Here is a 17,614-nt window from a genome sequence, read left to right as displayed (position 1 = left end):
ATGCCTGCTGAGGACACGACAAAATCTTTGCCAGCAAAGACCAGGACTTCCTACTTCCGGAAGAGCCGGCACAATTTAGCCAAGAAAAGGGACAATCACCACTGTACTGCGTGTACCCATGTGACAGCTGGCAGCCAGCCCACGGGGGCCCCGTGGCGGGTGCTGGGGCTGTGGCCGAAGCGAGGGCAGGCCTCGCCAGGAGCAGGATGTCTTATTTTACAGATGAGGAAACTGAGAGCCAGAGTGCGATCCAAACCTGCTCACAGGGCAGCCTGATGACGGGGTTCCCCTATCGTTCAAGCAGTGGCTTATGTACCTGGGACAGACACAGACGTGGACACCTGGGCTTTCTGATGTACAACAAGAATAAAGATCTTGGGGGCAGTCACGACGGTCATGTCCGGTCCCCGTTCTTTCCCGCTTCTAGGCGCAGCGAAGCCACCCATGGGGCTTACACTCTGCTCCTTTCTAACACTTCCAGTGAGTGTGGGCGTCAGGGTCAGGCGCCTGCGCAGTCAGGCAGTGACAGGACACCTTCCTCCAGGGACCCTGCGGGCCACAGCCCCATCTCAGGATGGCGTCGTGAATGTTTGGGCTCCTCCCACCCCGGTGTCCTGAGGGTCTCCTCCAGGGACCCCAAGGTCCTTCCCAGTTTCCACTGAAGAGAAACCTCTGTCCCATTCGCCCAGGGCCCTGCAGCCCAGGGGCTCTTCAGAAGCGGAGGCTTTACCTCCAGAAAGCCCTGGGTCCAGCTGTCAGCTGTTGACGCAGCCCCCCCTTCTCCCCTTGGTCTCTGCGTGAGCAGCTACCCGTGCCCTAAGAACACCAGAGCCGTACTCGGGGTTTTGCCGGACCCCAGCCAGCTCAGGGCAGGAAGCTGGAAACCCCAAGTCTTAGGCACACCAGGTTTTCAGCAGCGTGCCCAACAGCTCTACGTGAAGAAGCAAACAGATCAGCTCCGGAAAGTACAATTCATCCCCCATGTGGCACGGCGTGCTCCCCATCACTCAACGGGAGTGTCAGGATGGGCTGCGTGTGACAGCGTGGGACGGATGGCTCGGGTGGAGGTTGGGCCCCCCACCCTGCCCCCAGAGCCCCTGAAGCCCGTTTCCCAGCAGTAACAATCCCTGTGCGTGGGATGACACCGGGTCCCAATTTACCCTTGAGTCAAGGACAGGTTGGCCATGGCGCCTTGTTTCCCGAAATCTCGGCCACGTGGCGTGTCCGTCCGTGTGCGGTGCTCGCCACCCTTCCGGGTCTGACTCTGCTCATTCACTCTCACTTCCGCTGTCCTCGGACATTGTGTCACTGCTCTCAGCCACCTCTGCCACTTTCAGGGACAGGTTTTTACAATTCACAACTGTACAAGAGATTATTGAAAACCCTGTTAACCACAGACTAATCAGCATATCTCCCTCCCCCAGCCCTGCCAGTATTTTGGCCAGTGTAGGAAAAAAATGTCCCTTAGGTTCTAGAGCTCTATTTTGCAACTTATTTTAATTTTTTAATTTCACTGAAATCCAAATTAGGTAACATATAGAATAATGGTTTAGAAGTACAATCTAGTGATTCATCACGCACACGACACCCAGTGCTCACCCCAACAAGTATCTTCCTTAATGCCCGTCACCGTTAGCCCAACCCCCACCCACCTCCTTCCAGCAACCGTTTATTCTCTGTATTTACGAGTCTTATGGTTTGCTTCCCTCTCTCTCTTCATCTTATTTTTCCTTCCCTTTCTCTATGTTCACCTGTTGTATTTCTTACATTCCACATATGAGTGAAATCTTATATTTGTCCTTTTCTGATTATTTGCTCTAGTTCCATCCACATTGTTGCAAATGGCGAGATTTCATTCCTCTTGATCACTGGGTAATACTCCATACAATATGTACACACTGCATCTTCTTTACCCATTCATCTGTCCACGGACATCTGGGCTCTTTCCAGAAGTTGGCTATTGCTGACAGTGCTGCCATAGTACTAGACAGTACTAGACAGTACTAGAGTACCTGTGTGCCTTTGAATCAGTATTTTTGTATTCTTTGGGTAAATACCTCATAGTATAATTGCTGGGTTGTAGGGTTGTAGTTCTACTTTTAATAACTTATTTTAGATTTTCTGAGGCAAGAACGAAACTGGTAAAAACTGGCCTGCTTACAAAGAGATTACTCTCTGGGGAAGAGCTGTACAAGCGTTGTAAGAAAGTCTGCTTGTAATTAAGGGCCGTACGGTACCACCTCGAACGAGAACATTCAGCATCAAGATCGACCACAGGAGAAAACGAATTCCTAAGGGTTTCCCATCAATGACCGATGTCCACAAAGGCCTCAGTCCCCAAGCCGGCGGGGTGACCGGGTGTGCCTCATGGCATTCAGCACCTGCACCTCCCCAGGAAGGGGTGCATCCCGTCTTACCCTTGGGGAAGCGGGTCTCCTCTTCGTGTTCTTCCCAGTGATCAAAATCAAAAGCCACGTTAGGATTCTGTTCGACAGAAACAGGTGCTGGTGAGTGAGAGAAGCGGGGGACGCTCGGGGTGCCGAAAGCCGCTGCGGCCTGCATGCACTCACCCTCCGCTTGAGTAAGCTGCGCCAAGGCTCCTTTCTCTCCTTCGCCAGCGTGATCACAGGCTCCTCGCCCACAATCGTGCACTTGCAGTCGTCTCCGACTATGTTGCCCTGCAGCTCCATATCGGCCATGTAAAACTTCTCTCCCGCCCAGGCGCTAGGTTCGCAGAAGGAAAGGTTGGTGTTCTCCCGTGTTAGAAGTGATTTCTGTTTTACTTCATAAGATGTGTGTGAACCTACCTGAAAACGACTCTATCCTGGAAATATTTGCAGTTGTGATCTTTTACGTTCCTTAGCCTTATCTTCAGTATGACCACATCATCTTTTTGGAACCATTTGACTTGTGGGTGGAAGCTAAGAGAGAAAAAAAGACTTACACGCGCCTCACTACTTACTCACAAGGCAAGGAAGTGAAGTAGGCTCCCCCAGCAGATGGACGTACCTTTTCAGAGGTTCTGTGGTTTTGTTAAGGGAAGAATCTCTCGTGTTTTCAAGTGAAGTTTCTGGACAGAAGGTCAAATGTTCCAGTAAGTTATTTATATGTAACGGTATAATCTATGTACCTATATGTACTTTTCCCACTTCATGCAACTTTTAGCTGAGAACTGAGGGGTACAAATTCCACAGAAACTCAAGCATCCACTTGCAAAGAATAATTAGAAAAAATTAAAATACACCACACTTAGTAGAACTTATAAAAATGGATTTGATAAATAGTATAAAAACGATCAGGGGGCGCCCGGGTGGCTCGGTCGGTTAAGCATCCAACTTCAGCTCAGGTCATGATCTCACGGTTTGTGGGTTTGAGCCCCATATTGGGCTCTGTGTGGACAGCTCAGAGCCTGGGGCTTGTTTCAGATTCTGTATCTCCCTCTCTCTCTGCCCCTGCCCCACTTGTGCTCTGTCTCTCAAAAATAAATAAATGTTAAAAAAAATTTTTTTTTTTTTATATCAGGACAGTAAAGTTACTCTGCAAAGGAGTGGCCTTATTGCCACGGCCCCAGGCTTCCCTGCGGCTACCGTGCCCTGCTGAGACTAAAGTTGCCCGCCTGATGGGAAGCCGCCTGTAGTGAGCACACACGAGGAGCCAGTGCTAAACACAACACTTTCCGAAACAACACCATTTGAACTTGGCAGTCTAAAACACTTGAATCTTCCGTTCGAAGACTTGAACGAGTATGTTCACAGCAGCTTTAATAATAGCCCCAAACTGAAAACAGCCTCAGTGTCTATCAACAGGCAAACAGACAAGGTGTAGTATATTCACATCACAGAGTATGACTCAGCGGCCAGAAGGTATCACCACTCCCCGTGATAATCTAGATGAATTCCAGATAGGACGCTGAGCAAGGAAAGCCCCAAGAGTATACACTCTGTGCTTCTAACTCAGCAAAGCTGGTGGTGACAAAAGTCAGGACAACAGTTCCTGGGAAGGGTTTCAGGTGGGGAAGATGCAGGAGGGAGATTCCTGGGCTTCTGGAAATGTTCAGCAGCTTCATCTGGGTGCAGTCAATAGACATAATATACACATGTAAGTAATTCTGATAAGCTGCGTGCTTTACTGGATGAAACTTATACCTCAATTAACAAAAAGGAAAAATTTATTTTAAAAAAACGGGGGGGGGGCGCGCCTGGGTAGCTCCGTTGGTTGAGTGTCGGACTCTTGATTTCAGCTCAGGTCATGAGCGCAGGCTGGTGGGATGGAGCCCCATGTTGGGCTCTGTGCTGAGCGTGAAGCCTGCTTAAGATTCTCTCTCTCCCTCTCTGCCTCTCTCCCCAGCTCGCATTCTCTCTTTAAAAAAAAAAAAAGTCTCCCATTTAAAAAATTAAAACATTGGAGGCTGAACTGTCAAAAATAGAAGTTAAGTAATAGCATTTTATGTCACCTTCTATATAACTCATCTAAAAGTGGAGAGCCTCAACGCTGTGAAATTTTCAAGCTTTCATGACTTTATATCAGCCATGCTTTAAATCACCAACCATGCTTTTGGTTTTCCAGCTTCGCCTCGGAGTCAGCACCTCCTCCCGAGCCCCTGTCCTCCTGCGTGCTCTGCAGACCAGCGGCATCTTCTGCTGGAGAAGGCGCCCTGCAGGGAAGAGGGGATGGTGAGCTCCAAGATGCAGACAGCAGCCTCTAGCCTCTCCAGCGTCCCCCCAGCAAGAGGGGGAAGGCAGGTGGCAAATGACCGTGCGGTGCCCACCGCCTCGAGTCAGGCCCATCACCGCTTAGGGCCCCTTGATGGATGAAGGGCCGGGCTGCCAGCTCTGCTGACTGCCCCACGCCTGGCAGTGAGCACAGAGCAGGCGACCGATAGAGACTGTCAGATAAACACAGTCACTCATTCACCCACAGCGTTACAAGGGCAGGAAGGAAAAGCCATCTCTGCTCCCTGCCCTAGACCCTCAGTCCCTTCTCCCCGAGACATGGTTTTACCAGTGTGGGTCTCCATCTGGAAACCATTTAAATTTACGGGAACCTATTAAATTCACTTTTCTGCCCATTTTCTGACTGTACTTAATAACTAGACATAGATTACTCCATATCAGCACATAGGGGACTCCCTCATCCTTTACAAATTTTTAAATTTTTTTTTTGGAGCCGGTAACCACATTCATGCGGTTCATGTTTTGATACACAAAGGTCTACAGTGAAAAATCTCTCTGGCCCCTGTTTCCCAGCCATCCGGCCACCTTCCTCATGGGTGACAATGGAAGTAAGTTTTTGTGCATCCTTTTAGAGATAATTCAAGCCTAAAAGAGCAAACCCATACCAAACCATACAAACACATGTGCACGCACACACATCCATGGTGTGGGGAGTGTGACTGTGACTTCTGGTTGACACACATGAAGCCTGTGAATGGCACCCCCCAAAAAGTGAAGAGGGCACACCCGTGTTCCAACAAGCCAGGCAGGGGCCCCTCCTCAGGCCTCGTCCCCCGCACTGTGCAGCACCAGGCCCGCCATCACCCACTCTGTGCCCCCACCAGACCCTCACCCGTGGGGCTCCGTCCCTGCTCGTCACACGCTTTCCCAGTGTGACTCTCCTCTAATACCAGCTAACTAGCTTCCCAGCTGCTTTCCTGAGCTCTGGGATTATGCTTTGGAGAACCTTGAAACATAACATGTCTCACACCAACTCAGTAGGTCCTCCTCCAGGGCGAGCTGCTCTCTGGGAAGCACCTTGGAACTGTCCGCCATGCCAGTGCCCTCCCACCCCAGGCGCTCAGAGTTACAGAGTCACACCCCTGTGTCTGTCTGTTACCAAGCCCTATGGCTTCCAGGTCTTTTACGTCCCCAGGAACTGTCTTCTTTCCCAACCCGCTGTAAGCACGGCACCATTCAGCTCCTGGAATGGAGTCTCCTGGGCAGGCTCCATCCGTAGAACCTTGCTCACGGTTCTCTGCACTTCTGCCTTACGTGTGGGGCCACACGTGTGCAAGACTCCTGCACAACCACACGATCAGAGTGCAGAGGGCCAAGCGGAGAACAGAGCTGGGGCTCAGGAGCAGCTGTTGTTTGACGGAAGCCATCAAGCCTCGTTTTCGTTAAATCTACGAAACTCTAGCGAGGTCCCTGCTTCTAGAAGAGTATCTCATAAGCAAGCATGGAGCAATTTTTGTTTCCTGAAAGTGTACAGAAGCTGACATGTATCCTAATCTCACGGCACCCAATTCGTTCAGATAAAAACTAACAACCTCAGACTGAAGTATTTTAACCTTTGTCGTGTTCTTTCAAATTCTCGGATGTGTTCATCCATCAGCAGGAATCCTCCCTGGTCACCAGCAGCCCCACGGCCGCCCCCACAGCCAGCTCCCACGGCCGCCCCCATGGCCAGCTCCTACAGCTGCCCCCATAGCCATCCCCATGGCCGCCCCCATGGCCAGCCTCTGGCCAGCTCCCACGGCCGCCCCCACAGCCAGCTCCCACGGCTGCCCCCACGACTGCCCCCACGGCCAGCTCCCACGGCCGCCCCCATGGCCAGCTCCTACAGCTGCCCCCATAGCCATCCCCATGGCCGCCCCCATGGCCAGCCTCTGGCCAGCTCCCACGGCCGCCCCCACGGCCGCCCCCACGGCCAGCTCCCACGGCCGCCCCCACGGCCAGCTCCCACGGCCAGCTCCCAAGGCCGCCCCCATGGCCAGCCCCTGCACTCACTCCTCAGGCCTCCTGGCAGCGTCTGGCAGGCTCACGGCTCCTGCTCTGAGACACCCCTGCACCTGCCCCGTCTGGGTGTTCGCCCTCCGAGGCCTCCCTCAACGCTGCGGCTGCTCCTTCTCAGGCTCCCTTCCGGTGTCCCCTCAGGCCCCCCGCCACTCAACACAGGGCCCGCGGGGCTCAGCACTCACTCCTTCCCGCTCTCAGTACCCAGGACCTGCCAGCGAGGCTCCGTGAGGCCACACACACACTACAAATGTAGTCAGAAAGCAGCCACTTCTCACCACCTCCACAAAGCCACCCTAGCCCGAGCCAGTGTCCCCCCATCCTGAACTCCCAGCACAGCCTTGCCCCCCAACCCAGCCCATCCTCAACATGGGTGCCAAGGATCTTTTGATTAATCACCCCTCTGCTCAAAACCTTCTCATGGCTCTGCTTCCTTAGAGTGGAGCCCAGTCCTTGCAAATGGCCACAAGATGCCGTCCCAGGACCGCTCAGCACCTAGGGGCCCCCACGCTTCTGCTCTAGTCGCCACACCTTCCTCCCTGTTTCCAGAATCAAGGGATGGTGGAGCCCTCCCTGTCCCTTCGGGAGTACTGTCCTAGATGGCACCTGGGTCACTTCTCACCTTTCTCAGCTCACAGCCACCCTAACCTGTCTGTGCTCACTGGCTGCATCTCACCATGTGACCCACCATGTCTGTCTGTACCCTGCTGATGGTCTGTCTCACTCTATTACAGTGCAAGATGCCCCTTCATCTGTTCCCTACTGTAGACAATAAAAATTTACAGAATGAATTTTAAAGCTTCAAGTGGCCCAAGGATAATTCAGGTAAGAACAATTATCTGTTAATTAGATGAACTGGAAACATTAGACTGAAGACATATTCCTGCATCTTGTCACCGGAAAACATCAGAACAAAATGGTGGGCAAGGCAACTCCAGCCTTCCATCTCCCCGCAGAAGCCCCGAAAGGACCACCAGATGCTGTGGGAACCACCTCTGCAGGGGCCAGCACCCAAAGGCTTACAGCAACAAAGCAAACGCCCAACAAAGGAAAAGCCAGCTTCAGAACCTGAGGAAGGGCCTTGGGCACTTCGACTCGCCCTTGGCCCACCCGCCACAGCACAGTGGTCTTGCTTTGGGCGGGCAGCAGCCTGATTCTCATTCCCACCTCAAACCAGAGGGAGCAGAGCAGGCTTTACTCGCTGATTACTGCGTGGTCCGCTCTGACCTCTCTGGTGGGGGACCTGAGGGGCCAAACTTGGAACGCCAACGGAAAATAGCGGGTACTGCTCAGAAAAAGAGACCACAAGCCCACAGACGCTGAGGGGAAGGGATCAGGGACCCAGACACCACAGACCATCTAAAGCCCAAAGGAGAAGCTGGGTGACCCTAGGAAACCAGGACATTTGGGGGCAGAAAGCCACACGCATGCCGAGGCAAGACGCAGGTTCAGAAAAGTCCTGAGGGAGACCTCAAGCCTTCGCCTTGGGCTAATTTCTAGGCAAGGACATGGAGAAAACGGGACCCTCCGTGCATCACTGCTGCAAACGTCAAATGGAGCAGCTGCTGTGGGAAACAGTTCGGCAGCTGAAAACAATAAAACACAGAATTATGTGTGATCCAGCAATGCCACTTCTGGGTGTGTCCCAGGAGGAATGGAGAGCAGGGACCTCAACAGCGGTTCATACAGCCATGTTCACAGCAGCACAACTCACAACAGCCAAACGTCCACTGACAGCTGAAAGGACAAACAAAATGGGATCTCTCCACGCCGAGGAATATTCTTCAGCCTTAGAAAGGGCAGATCCTGATACACGCTGCAACGTGGGTGAGCCCGGAAAGCTTCACAGAGTGAACTGAACCAGACACAAAAGGCCCTGTGTTGCATGACCCCATTTATACAGGGTGCCTGTTCTGACAGGCCAAGTAACAGAAAGTAGAATGAAGGTTTCCAGGGGCTGTGGGGGCAGGGATGGGGGTTAGTGTTTCGTGGGGACAAGGTTTCTGTTTGGGGAGTTGAAAACGTTCTAGGGGTGCACGGTGGTGGTGGTTACGAGCAGAGAAAGGGTCAATATTAGGCAGGGACAGATCAGCGACCCTCAACCTCAGGGAGGCAGGCTGCGGCTGCAAGCGGGGGCTGAAGGGGGTGGGGTTGGGGGAGGGGAAGGATAAAGGTATTCCAGACCTACCCGGGCTAGGTGCTGTGAGAGAAGTCTCACAAAGTTTCTGATAAGGTCCTGATAAACAGTCAGAGACGACAATCTTCAGCGGCTCCCCCGTCGGGGCCCCTCACTCTTGAGACCTTCGCACTTTGCCTCAATAAACTCTATTGCTTTGCTCTCTGTTGTTCGAGAGATGCATTTTGACTGAGGCAAGGACCAGAGTCTCTCCCACCCTCCTGTGACGGTTTCACACACTGTGAATGGACTTCTGTGCGTTCAGAAGAGCATGACAGATTTTATGTGTGTTTTGCCACAATTTGAAAAAAATATGAGAAATCCTGTTATGTGTGTTTTAACACAATAAAAAACATGTGCAATTTTAGAAATTACTGTTAATTTTTTAGATGTAATAATAGCATTCTACTGGTTTCTTTTTTTAAAAATTTTTAGACATTTATTTACCATTGAGAGACAGAAAGAGACAGAGCATAAACACGGGAAGGGGCAGAGAGAGAGGGAGACACAGAACATGAAGCAGGCTCCAGACTCCGAGCTGTCAGCACAGAGCCCAATGCGGGGCTCAAACCCATGAACCGTGAGATCATGACCTGAGCCAAAGTTGGACACTTAACTAAGCCACGCAGGTGCCCCTCTAGTCAAGTTTCAAAAAGCCTTTTGTTACGTTACAGCCTAACCAACACCTGGTATTTTCTTTCCCTCATTTCTGGTGGGTATGAAGTGCTATTATCACATTGTGGTTTTAAACTGCATTTCTGTGATGACTGAGGAGTCTGGGTGCCCTTTCATATATTCTTTGCTGAGCAATTCATTAGTAAGACATGGTGAAGTGTCTGCTCAGGTGCTCAGGTCTTCTGCCCACTTTTCGAACAGGTGGCTGCAACATTCTTCCTGATGAGCCCATCCTCCCCCAAAGGGGTGCTGGGGACTTTCCCATTCTCTCATCCTCTACCTGTGGCAGTGTAAACTGGGACTACCAGTCTGGAACACTACTAGGCAGCAACTTTATGCCATGCCTCAGCCTCAGCAATTCTGGGGTTTTTTTCCCTTGTTTGTTTGTTTTTTTCTGAGATCGAGCCCCACAGCAGGCCCTGTGCTGACAGTGAGGCAGAGCCTGCTCGGGTTTCTCTTTCCTGCTCTCCAGGTCCCTCCCCAACTCATGCACATGCTCTCCCTCCCAAACATTAAAAAATAAAAAAAGCCTGGGGGCGCCTGGGTGGCTCGATCAGTTAAGCGTTGGACTTCAGCACAGGTCATGATCTCACAGTTTGTGGGTTCGAGCCCAAGTTGGGCTCTGTGCTGACAGCTCAGAGCCTGGAGCCTGCTTCGGATCCTGTGTCTCCCTCTCTCTGCCCCTCCCCCACTCACGCTGTTTTTTTTTTTTTCTGTTCAAAAGTAAACATTAAAAAGAATATTTTTTAAAGCCCATCTGAAAAAAATCAGATTATATCTTTAATCTTGGTTATAATGAAGACTATACCCTACAGTGTCAAGCTAATCTATTTCTTCTGAAAAAACATGGAAAGAAAGCCCTACATTGGGAAAACATGGAAAGAAATTACTGGTCCTTTTATTCATGAAGGAGAGGATGAATAGAAGTGAAGGTGGCAACTGCTCTTAAATGGGCTTTTAAAAGCCACACAGGCACAAAAATTACACTGAAAAAGTACAAAGTAACTCCGTCCTGAGGTTAAGAAAGGCAAACAGATGTTAGGATGACGCTGAGGGGCGTTTACGTTCATGAGACATCCGGACTGTCTGTTTACGTGGTGGGTGTGGGTGTGATGCAGTCTCAGAGGCAGGAGGTAAGGGATTTGGGGCAGAGGAAAGCGACAGTCCCAGGAAGTGTCCAAGAACCCAAGTGTTCTTTTTTTTTTTCTGGTATATTTGTGTAAAAGGAAGAAAAGTGACAACCGTGCACTCTGGGCTCGTTTATATAACACACACAGGCTGCAAAGTACCACCAGCCTCAGGAGGAACAGCTGCATGCGCACCGGAGCACAGGCAGGCAGTGTCCACACCGCCCCCAGTGGCAGCCCGGGGCAGGGAGATGCCTCCGCCAAGGACAGAAGGGGTGAACAAATTATGGTACGTTCACACACGCGGTGTCAGGCGGCAGTAAGATTTTACGATGCACAGGCACCCGCACAGCATGGGTGGATTTCACGAACTGTGCCGAAGCAGAACCAGAGACACACTGTTCGAGTCCCTTCACACAAAGTACAAACCAGGGTAGGGCGATCCATGCTCTTCCACGTTGGGATGGCAGCTGCCCTGGGGAGGGGGCAGGGGGCGGCACGGACTCACGCCCTCTTTCTGATCCAGGATTGGCTTCTGTGCTCAGAAAGTCCACCAAACTACACTTACAACGTCTATACTGTTCTGTGTGTGTGTGCAGTCAGGGAAAAGGTAACAAAAACTGATTTAGCAAGAGATACAGGTATAACAGCACATTTGGGATCTGTTTTATAATATTCCAGCAAAAGCAAAAATGTGCACTGGGGTATGGATAAAATAAGACTCTCCAAGCCTGAGAAATTACTGAAGCTGAGCGATGAAAACGTGGAGACTCAGTACCCAGTCAACTTTCAAAAAAAAAAGAAAAAAGAAAAAAAAGAAAAAGTCTCTGACACTCGTGAGTTATACTCCCAAAAAACAGCTCTTCCAAAAGGGAGACAAAAATCGACTTACAAGGGCGCCTGGTGCCTCAGTCAGTTGAGCATCCGACTCTTGATTTTGGCTCAGATCATGATCCCTGGGCTGTAGGATCTGAGCCCTGCGTTGGGCTCCACGCTGAGCTTGGAGCCTACTTGGGATATTCTCTCTCTCTCTCTTTCTCTCTCTCCCCCCCCTCCCCCCTGCCCCGCCCATCTCCTCCTCATTCTCTCTCTCTCTCTCTCAAGTTAAAACAAAAAGTCTACGTACAGGGCGTGGCTCAGGCTTTCTTCACCAGGTAGCACTTGAGCTCCTTGGTGCAGCGTCTTCAGTTGTTCCACGTGCTCCGAGTTGTCAACGCCCAAGCCCATTGACACAATTTCAGCACGAACGTTATAATCAATGACAGACGTTTTCAAATTTGAAAGTTTTGTAACGTGCACCTTGAATCAGAGACAAAGCATATTTGCAGGAACCATGCTTTGAACTTTTAAATCAATCGAACATGCTCTCGGTGACCTCGCAATCTCGCTGTGCAAAGTCTGGTGCATGGGGGCCTCCCTCTGCCACATCAGAAGTCACACGAGAGATGCTTCCGGAACCCGCCCCCACACTGCCAAAGTATGAAGAGGTCTGGGGTTGGGGGGCCCAAAACTCAATCCTGGAATAAAACTCCCAGATGAGACCAATCTGTAATGCAAGGACCATGCACAGGACTCTCACTTTCTAACTTTCTAATTTCATTACTTGAGTAGTTTCACCTCCCCTAACAAGGAGGACCCCAAGGCTCAGAGGCTTCGGCACCTGGAGGGGGCCTGTGTTCTGGACAGTTTCCTCTACTGCATTTTTTTCTGCAACCAAAATACTCCCATCAATTTTAATTTGGACAAAATGTGAAGCTCTGTGACATCCTGATTCCTGCTGATGGGAGGCTCACCCCAGGACCGCGCGGCCCTTTCATGGCAGAGGAGGCAGCGGGAGCACTTTGTGAAGTGGGCACCGGGAAGGCGCTCCCTCCTGGGAGTGGCGCCAGGGCCTCTCTCCACTCGAACCGGGGGCCGAGCTGGGCTGGGTGGAGATGGAAGCGGGTGCAGGGGCCTGTCTCCCCTGCCCCGTGCCACGGGCAGTGCCATGCTGCGGAGCTGCAGAAGCGGACACCACGGGGCTTTCTGTTCTGGATTCTTTATTTTCTCAGCTACAGTTTTAAAAATCACTTAATAAAGTTTCTATTTTTTTTTTTGTCTCCAATAAACCACCAGAATATTGACTATTATGGAAACTAAAGACCGCAAATATTAATTGACCTGCACTGGCAATCTCTACCTTCTCTACTGAAAAACATTTTCTCTTCCGAACTCTTAAATCCTACACCCAAGCTTCTCGGTGTGTTAAGGCTTTTCTAGTCTCATAAAAATAACTTCCAGCGGAACAATTCTTAAGAACTGAATTCCTTTAAACCTTATCATACTAATTAAGATTTAAGGCCAATGGAGCAAAACTTCGCACTGAAAAGCAGAGTTCTCGGGGTGCAAGCAGCGAGAGGATACACTGAGGTCCCAATTACAGGTCTTGGTCTGAACTCAGCCCTGCCCACCCCATGTCAGCTCCACAGGGTAGGAACTTTTGTTCACAGACAGAAGCCAGGCGCCCACACACAGGACCTCACACATAACAGGTGCTCAACAAATATTTGCTGAAGGAGCGAGGCAGAGACTAGAACCATAATAAAAGCCATTTCTGAAAGCCCAAGAATCCTCAACATGACTGATTCCACGTGGGGGCCACTGTCCTGACATGGGGCCTCCCCACCAGTGGGGACAGAGGACTGTGAAACTGACTTAACAGTATACAACCAATGCTTGAAAAAGTGGAATAGAATAGATCAGAGACTGTCACATGGAGCAAGGAGAGTTCCAGAAAGCCTGTCTCCACTGTGAGTGCTAGGTTATAGTGTAAGGGATTCTCTTATACAAAATTTATGATTAAATTTTAAAGTGTATGGTTATACAGCCAAATTTATGACCCAAATAATATGGGGGGGAAAAAAACCTAATCCTCCCTAACAAAGAGCCCCCCAAAGCCTCCATTTGTTCGAGGGAAACAACTATTTATGCAACAAATGAGAATACCACAAATAATTTTAAGGGCCCATTCAAACACAGATCTCCTTTAGGAAAAGCACACACTCACCATTGGATCGACCCACACTGTGTTTCCTAAAGCCAGTACCACTTTGGCATCATGCAATTTCCCAATGATTTTATGATGAATGTACCTAGTGACCTGAGAAAACAAAACAGGTGACTTATCTGAAGCTTTAAGAAAATCTCCTATTGTGTTTATGCTGCACAGTTTCACAAAAAAAACTGTTCCATGTATTTCATTGCTCCCTCCCACTGTCCCGTGAGGCAGGTCACAGGCCATGATGCCCCTTTGTGGACAAGGGTACTGAGCCCTGGGGCTCAGTTCGGGCAGTGCACATGGCAGTGCACTCTGGACTCCCAAACTGCGTTGTCCACTGTGGCCAAGTATCCTCTCTCCTCTATGAACAAGTCTTCCAAGTACGGATGCCCATACTTTGGAAGCTCGGTGAGAAGGAAGAGGCCCTGGAACTGAGGGGCCCCAGGCTTCTGCGTGCTCTTTCCTGGGCACGTGGCTGCTGTTCTCTTTCAGGCACATTTTTGCCCCGAGAAAGCCGCAAGGAGGGAGCTGGCTCGTCCAGGTTAGACGGTTTCTATCCCCTTGAACCTTGCACATGAATTTGGAAGAACACGCGTGGGAGACCTTTCCCCCATTTCTACGGAGGGTCCTCTTGGAGAAGTACTTGTGGGCGACCGTCTTGAGAGATGAAAGGTTTCCCGAGGACAAGCACCACAGCCTTCCTCGCTAACCATCCCCAGAGCCCAGGGGCATCAGCACACTGGGGATGCTCAGTAAATACTTTGCAGAAGGAAAAAGCCTGCTATTTAATAAGGGAGATTTTTAGTGACCTTACAACAGTAACGCTGTGTCCAGCCTGTACTGTGGAAACACCCACCTGTTCATTTCTTGGATGATGTCTGACCAAAGTGGTTTAACTTCGTCAATGGCAATGGCTTATTTTATATCCTATTAATTAGACTGTTCAAACTTAAGCCTTCCTTTGAAGAATCAGGAGTGTCGTTAGGGAACAGTAAGTCCCACTCGCTCTGCTGCTGAGCAGGACTGTCCGTCTGGTCTCCACCAGGCCGGAGAGCACGGCCCACCCGATCCCGGACAGCCAGGTGAGCCCACTCAGGAGCACCCTTCCGGGCACCTCCGCCTTTCATGCCTCCTCCGGTCTACGTGGTGACAATCTCATTACTCCTCCCAGAGGGCCCAGAGGAAATGTCCTTTCCTCTGAAAGCTCTTTCTGGACTCTCTCTCCCCGCCCGGCCTCCCAACCGCAGGGGAACCACCTGGCCTCACCAGAGAGTATCCATCACCCAGGCCCCCGCGCCCCACCCCTGCCTGCCAGGGTATTCGCTCGGCGCTTCCTCTGGTTCTTCTCAAGCTGACAGCCAACTTGTTTCACAGCAGGGCATACTCTACACCGGCTCCAGGACCGTGAGCACGAATGATGAAGACGGTGCCGGGCAGCTGTCTGGGGCCTGGGAGCTGGGTCTGTGACGGCGGCTGTGAGCACATCCCCGCACCGGCGGGGACCCAGGCAGGCTGTCCCTTTAGCTGTCCGGGACCATGACGCAGCTTACCCAAACTCAACACTTTAAACTCAAATAAGCCTCCACGCAGAGTCAACAAAATATAAAAAAATATAAAACACAAAAAGCCAAAATAACTTACCTTTGGATTCCATTCAACTTCATTGTCAGCAGGTTTCACTCTGCAAACGATGAACTCCACCGCCTGGGGAGGCAGAGTGTGGAAATGTTCTGGGAGACGCAGCAGCTGGTGACTCGTGACCAGTCCGGTCCGGCCTTCATCTATAAACCTCACGAGGACACTGTCCGGGCCCCAGCTGTCTTCTTTCTGGCTCATCTCCAGCACCTCGACCCTGAAGAACAACGTGGTGACGTGGAGGTGTCAAGAGAACTCAGAATGGCTTATTTAATTCAATACACAGAAGAATAAAAACTGTGTAGTACTACTGAATAGAATTGATCCCCTTCTTGGACAACACGATAAAAATCAACACAGTAAGGTGAAGTTTCGAAGTCTCTCGATCTAGGCCACACCAAGGGGAGTCAGGGCTGGCAATCAGGGTGTGAGCAGGTCCCCGAGGCAGACTGCGGTATGGGAATACCGCTTGTGCCGTTTACTGAGCTGGCATCACAGAACCTAGGTGATCTCACCAGGGCTCATAGTGCCCATCTGTAAGATGGGACCCACTTTCCAGGAATGATATAAGTGTATATGCAGGCGGCACAGAGCAACGGCTCAGAAACTGGTGTGTGGGTGTTATACGGTCTCCCGTGCTCTGTGCTTGGGAGCCCTGTGCCAGGCAGCTGTGGGGGGACACGCCGCTGCCGCCACCCTCCCAGCCGGCAGCCACGCTTCATACGTACACACCGGGTCACGTGGACGCAGGCCAAAACAGGGATTCAAGACCATTTGAACAAATGCTTCTCAGTTTTTAGAGATGACATAAATGGAAATTTACCTGTAAAAAAGTGTTTTTTCTGCTAATCCATATAATCCAAATTTCTCCACCTTTTCAACAGTTGTTTTGTTGCTGTTACCCTTAAAATACTCATTCATTTCAGCATTAAGGGCCGCATAAAGATCCACATGCTTATCAACTATACGGCCAAAGTAATGCGTTGCATTCAAAATATAAAAGGGTATTATCTGGGGAAAAAAAAAAAAAGAAAACAGCAAACATATACAGAAAACAAACTCAATCTAAACCAAAAAGGTACTTGCCGAAACCAGCACGTGATAGAGGGGCCCAAAGTGCACCAGCAGGGACGGAAATGGCAATTAGGAAATAGGCTGACAAGTAAACCAAACCTTAGCGGACTCACAAGTAAGTGTGGGTTCACTTTAAATCCTGATAGAAGACTTTCTGTTAATCTGATACTTTAAAACTTCATTACATGGAGTGCCTGGATGGCTCAGTCGGTTAAGCGTCCGACTTCAGCTCAGGTCATCATCTCGCAGTCTGGGAGTTCGAGCCCTGCATCAGGCTCTGTGCTGATGGCTCAGAGCCTGAAGCCTGCTTTGGATTCTGTGTCTCCCTCTCCCTCTGCCCCTCCCTTGCTTGTGCTCTGTCTCTCTCTCAGGAATAAACAAACATTAAAAAAATAAATAAAACTTCACTACAAATTATAAGGTCCTTTGTTTACTATAAATGCACCTTATAAAAGTTTTTCTTAAATAGCATCCCTGGGTGTTGAGCTCTTTCTGATCTTTGTTCCCCTAAGAGGCTATGGTACTGTGTCAGGAGCCTACTGCGTAGGAAGCACCAGGGATAATATACAAGCCCCGTCCAGGAGGGGCCCCCAGCAGCCCACAAGTGGATGGATATGCTCAGCCGGCACATGAGCAGGAAGACAGCTCTGCACAGGCAAGTGTAAGCAGGGTGGCCGGTGCACGAGGCGCAGTGCAGGTGAGCACACACGTAAGCAAGAGCACAGAGAAGGCTTTCTAGACATAGGGGGCAAAACGTCCACGGGAAGGTGGGAGTCGTGAGTCACCCACACCAGACACCAGGACAGAACAGTTACTGGCGGAAAGGCCGCTGCTGACTGGGAGGCCAGGGCAGGCAAGGAGGCCGGGGCGAGGCTGCCCCTCGTGATCAATACCAATCCCTCCTCTGCGGTGCCCCTGAGCTCCACTGCCTGCCTGTCTCCCCCTCTCAGTGCCAGCAAGCCCTGTCCTGTGCCACCAACACTCCAAAGTTAACTCTACTTCAGGGATTTGCTGGCTCCTCTCCCCAGAACAATCCTCTCCAGATCTTCCCACGGCCGGATCCTTCTCATTCAGCTCTCGGGGCGGCTGACCCCTCAGAGAGTCCCTCGCTGCCCACAGTTCCCACAGGTCCCTTGACCTCCAGCACATGTACCCAGCA

At 50.8% G+C, this 17,614-nt stretch overlaps 1 protein-coding gene across 1 annotated transcript in view; it reads right to left on the bottom strand.

Annotated features, from left to right (window-relative positions):
* Positions 1-222: 222 nt before the first annotated feature.
* Positions 223-17,614, bottom strand: part of TDRD12 (tudor domain containing 12) — a 73,516-nt gene continuing 56,124 nt past the window's right edge. Inside the window, exons 23-32 of the mRNA XM_077754642.1 lie at positions 16,205-16,392; positions 15,388-15,598; positions 13,756-13,848; positions 11,836-12,008; positions 4,548-4,654; positions 3,010-3,070; positions 2,808-2,921; positions 2,571-2,724; positions 2,418-2,484; positions 223-1,360 (exon numbers count right to left, since the gene is read on the bottom strand). Coding sequence (XP_077610768.1) covers positions 1,269-1,360; positions 2,418-2,484; positions 2,571-2,724; positions 2,808-2,921; positions 3,010-3,070; positions 4,548-4,654; positions 11,836-12,008; positions 13,756-13,848; positions 15,388-15,598; positions 16,205-16,392 — 1,260 coding nt within the window. The 3' untranslated portion in view covers positions 223-1,268. The remainder of the gene's footprint in view (positions 1,361-2,417; positions 2,485-2,570; positions 2,725-2,807; positions 2,922-3,009; positions 3,071-4,547; positions 4,655-11,835; positions 12,009-13,755; positions 13,849-15,387; positions 15,599-16,204; positions 16,393-17,614) is intronic.

The sequence above is a fragment of the Crocuta crocuta genome, unplaced genomic scaffold (assembly GCF_008692635.1).
Source record: "Crocuta crocuta isolate KB4526 unplaced genomic scaffold, BGI_CrCroc_1.0 scaffold121, whole genome shotgun sequence".
NCBI classification, from domain to species: Eukaryota; Metazoa; Chordata; class Mammalia; order Carnivora; family Hyaenidae; genus Crocuta; species Crocuta crocuta.
This window is presented reverse-complemented; position numbering and strand designations above follow the sequence as displayed.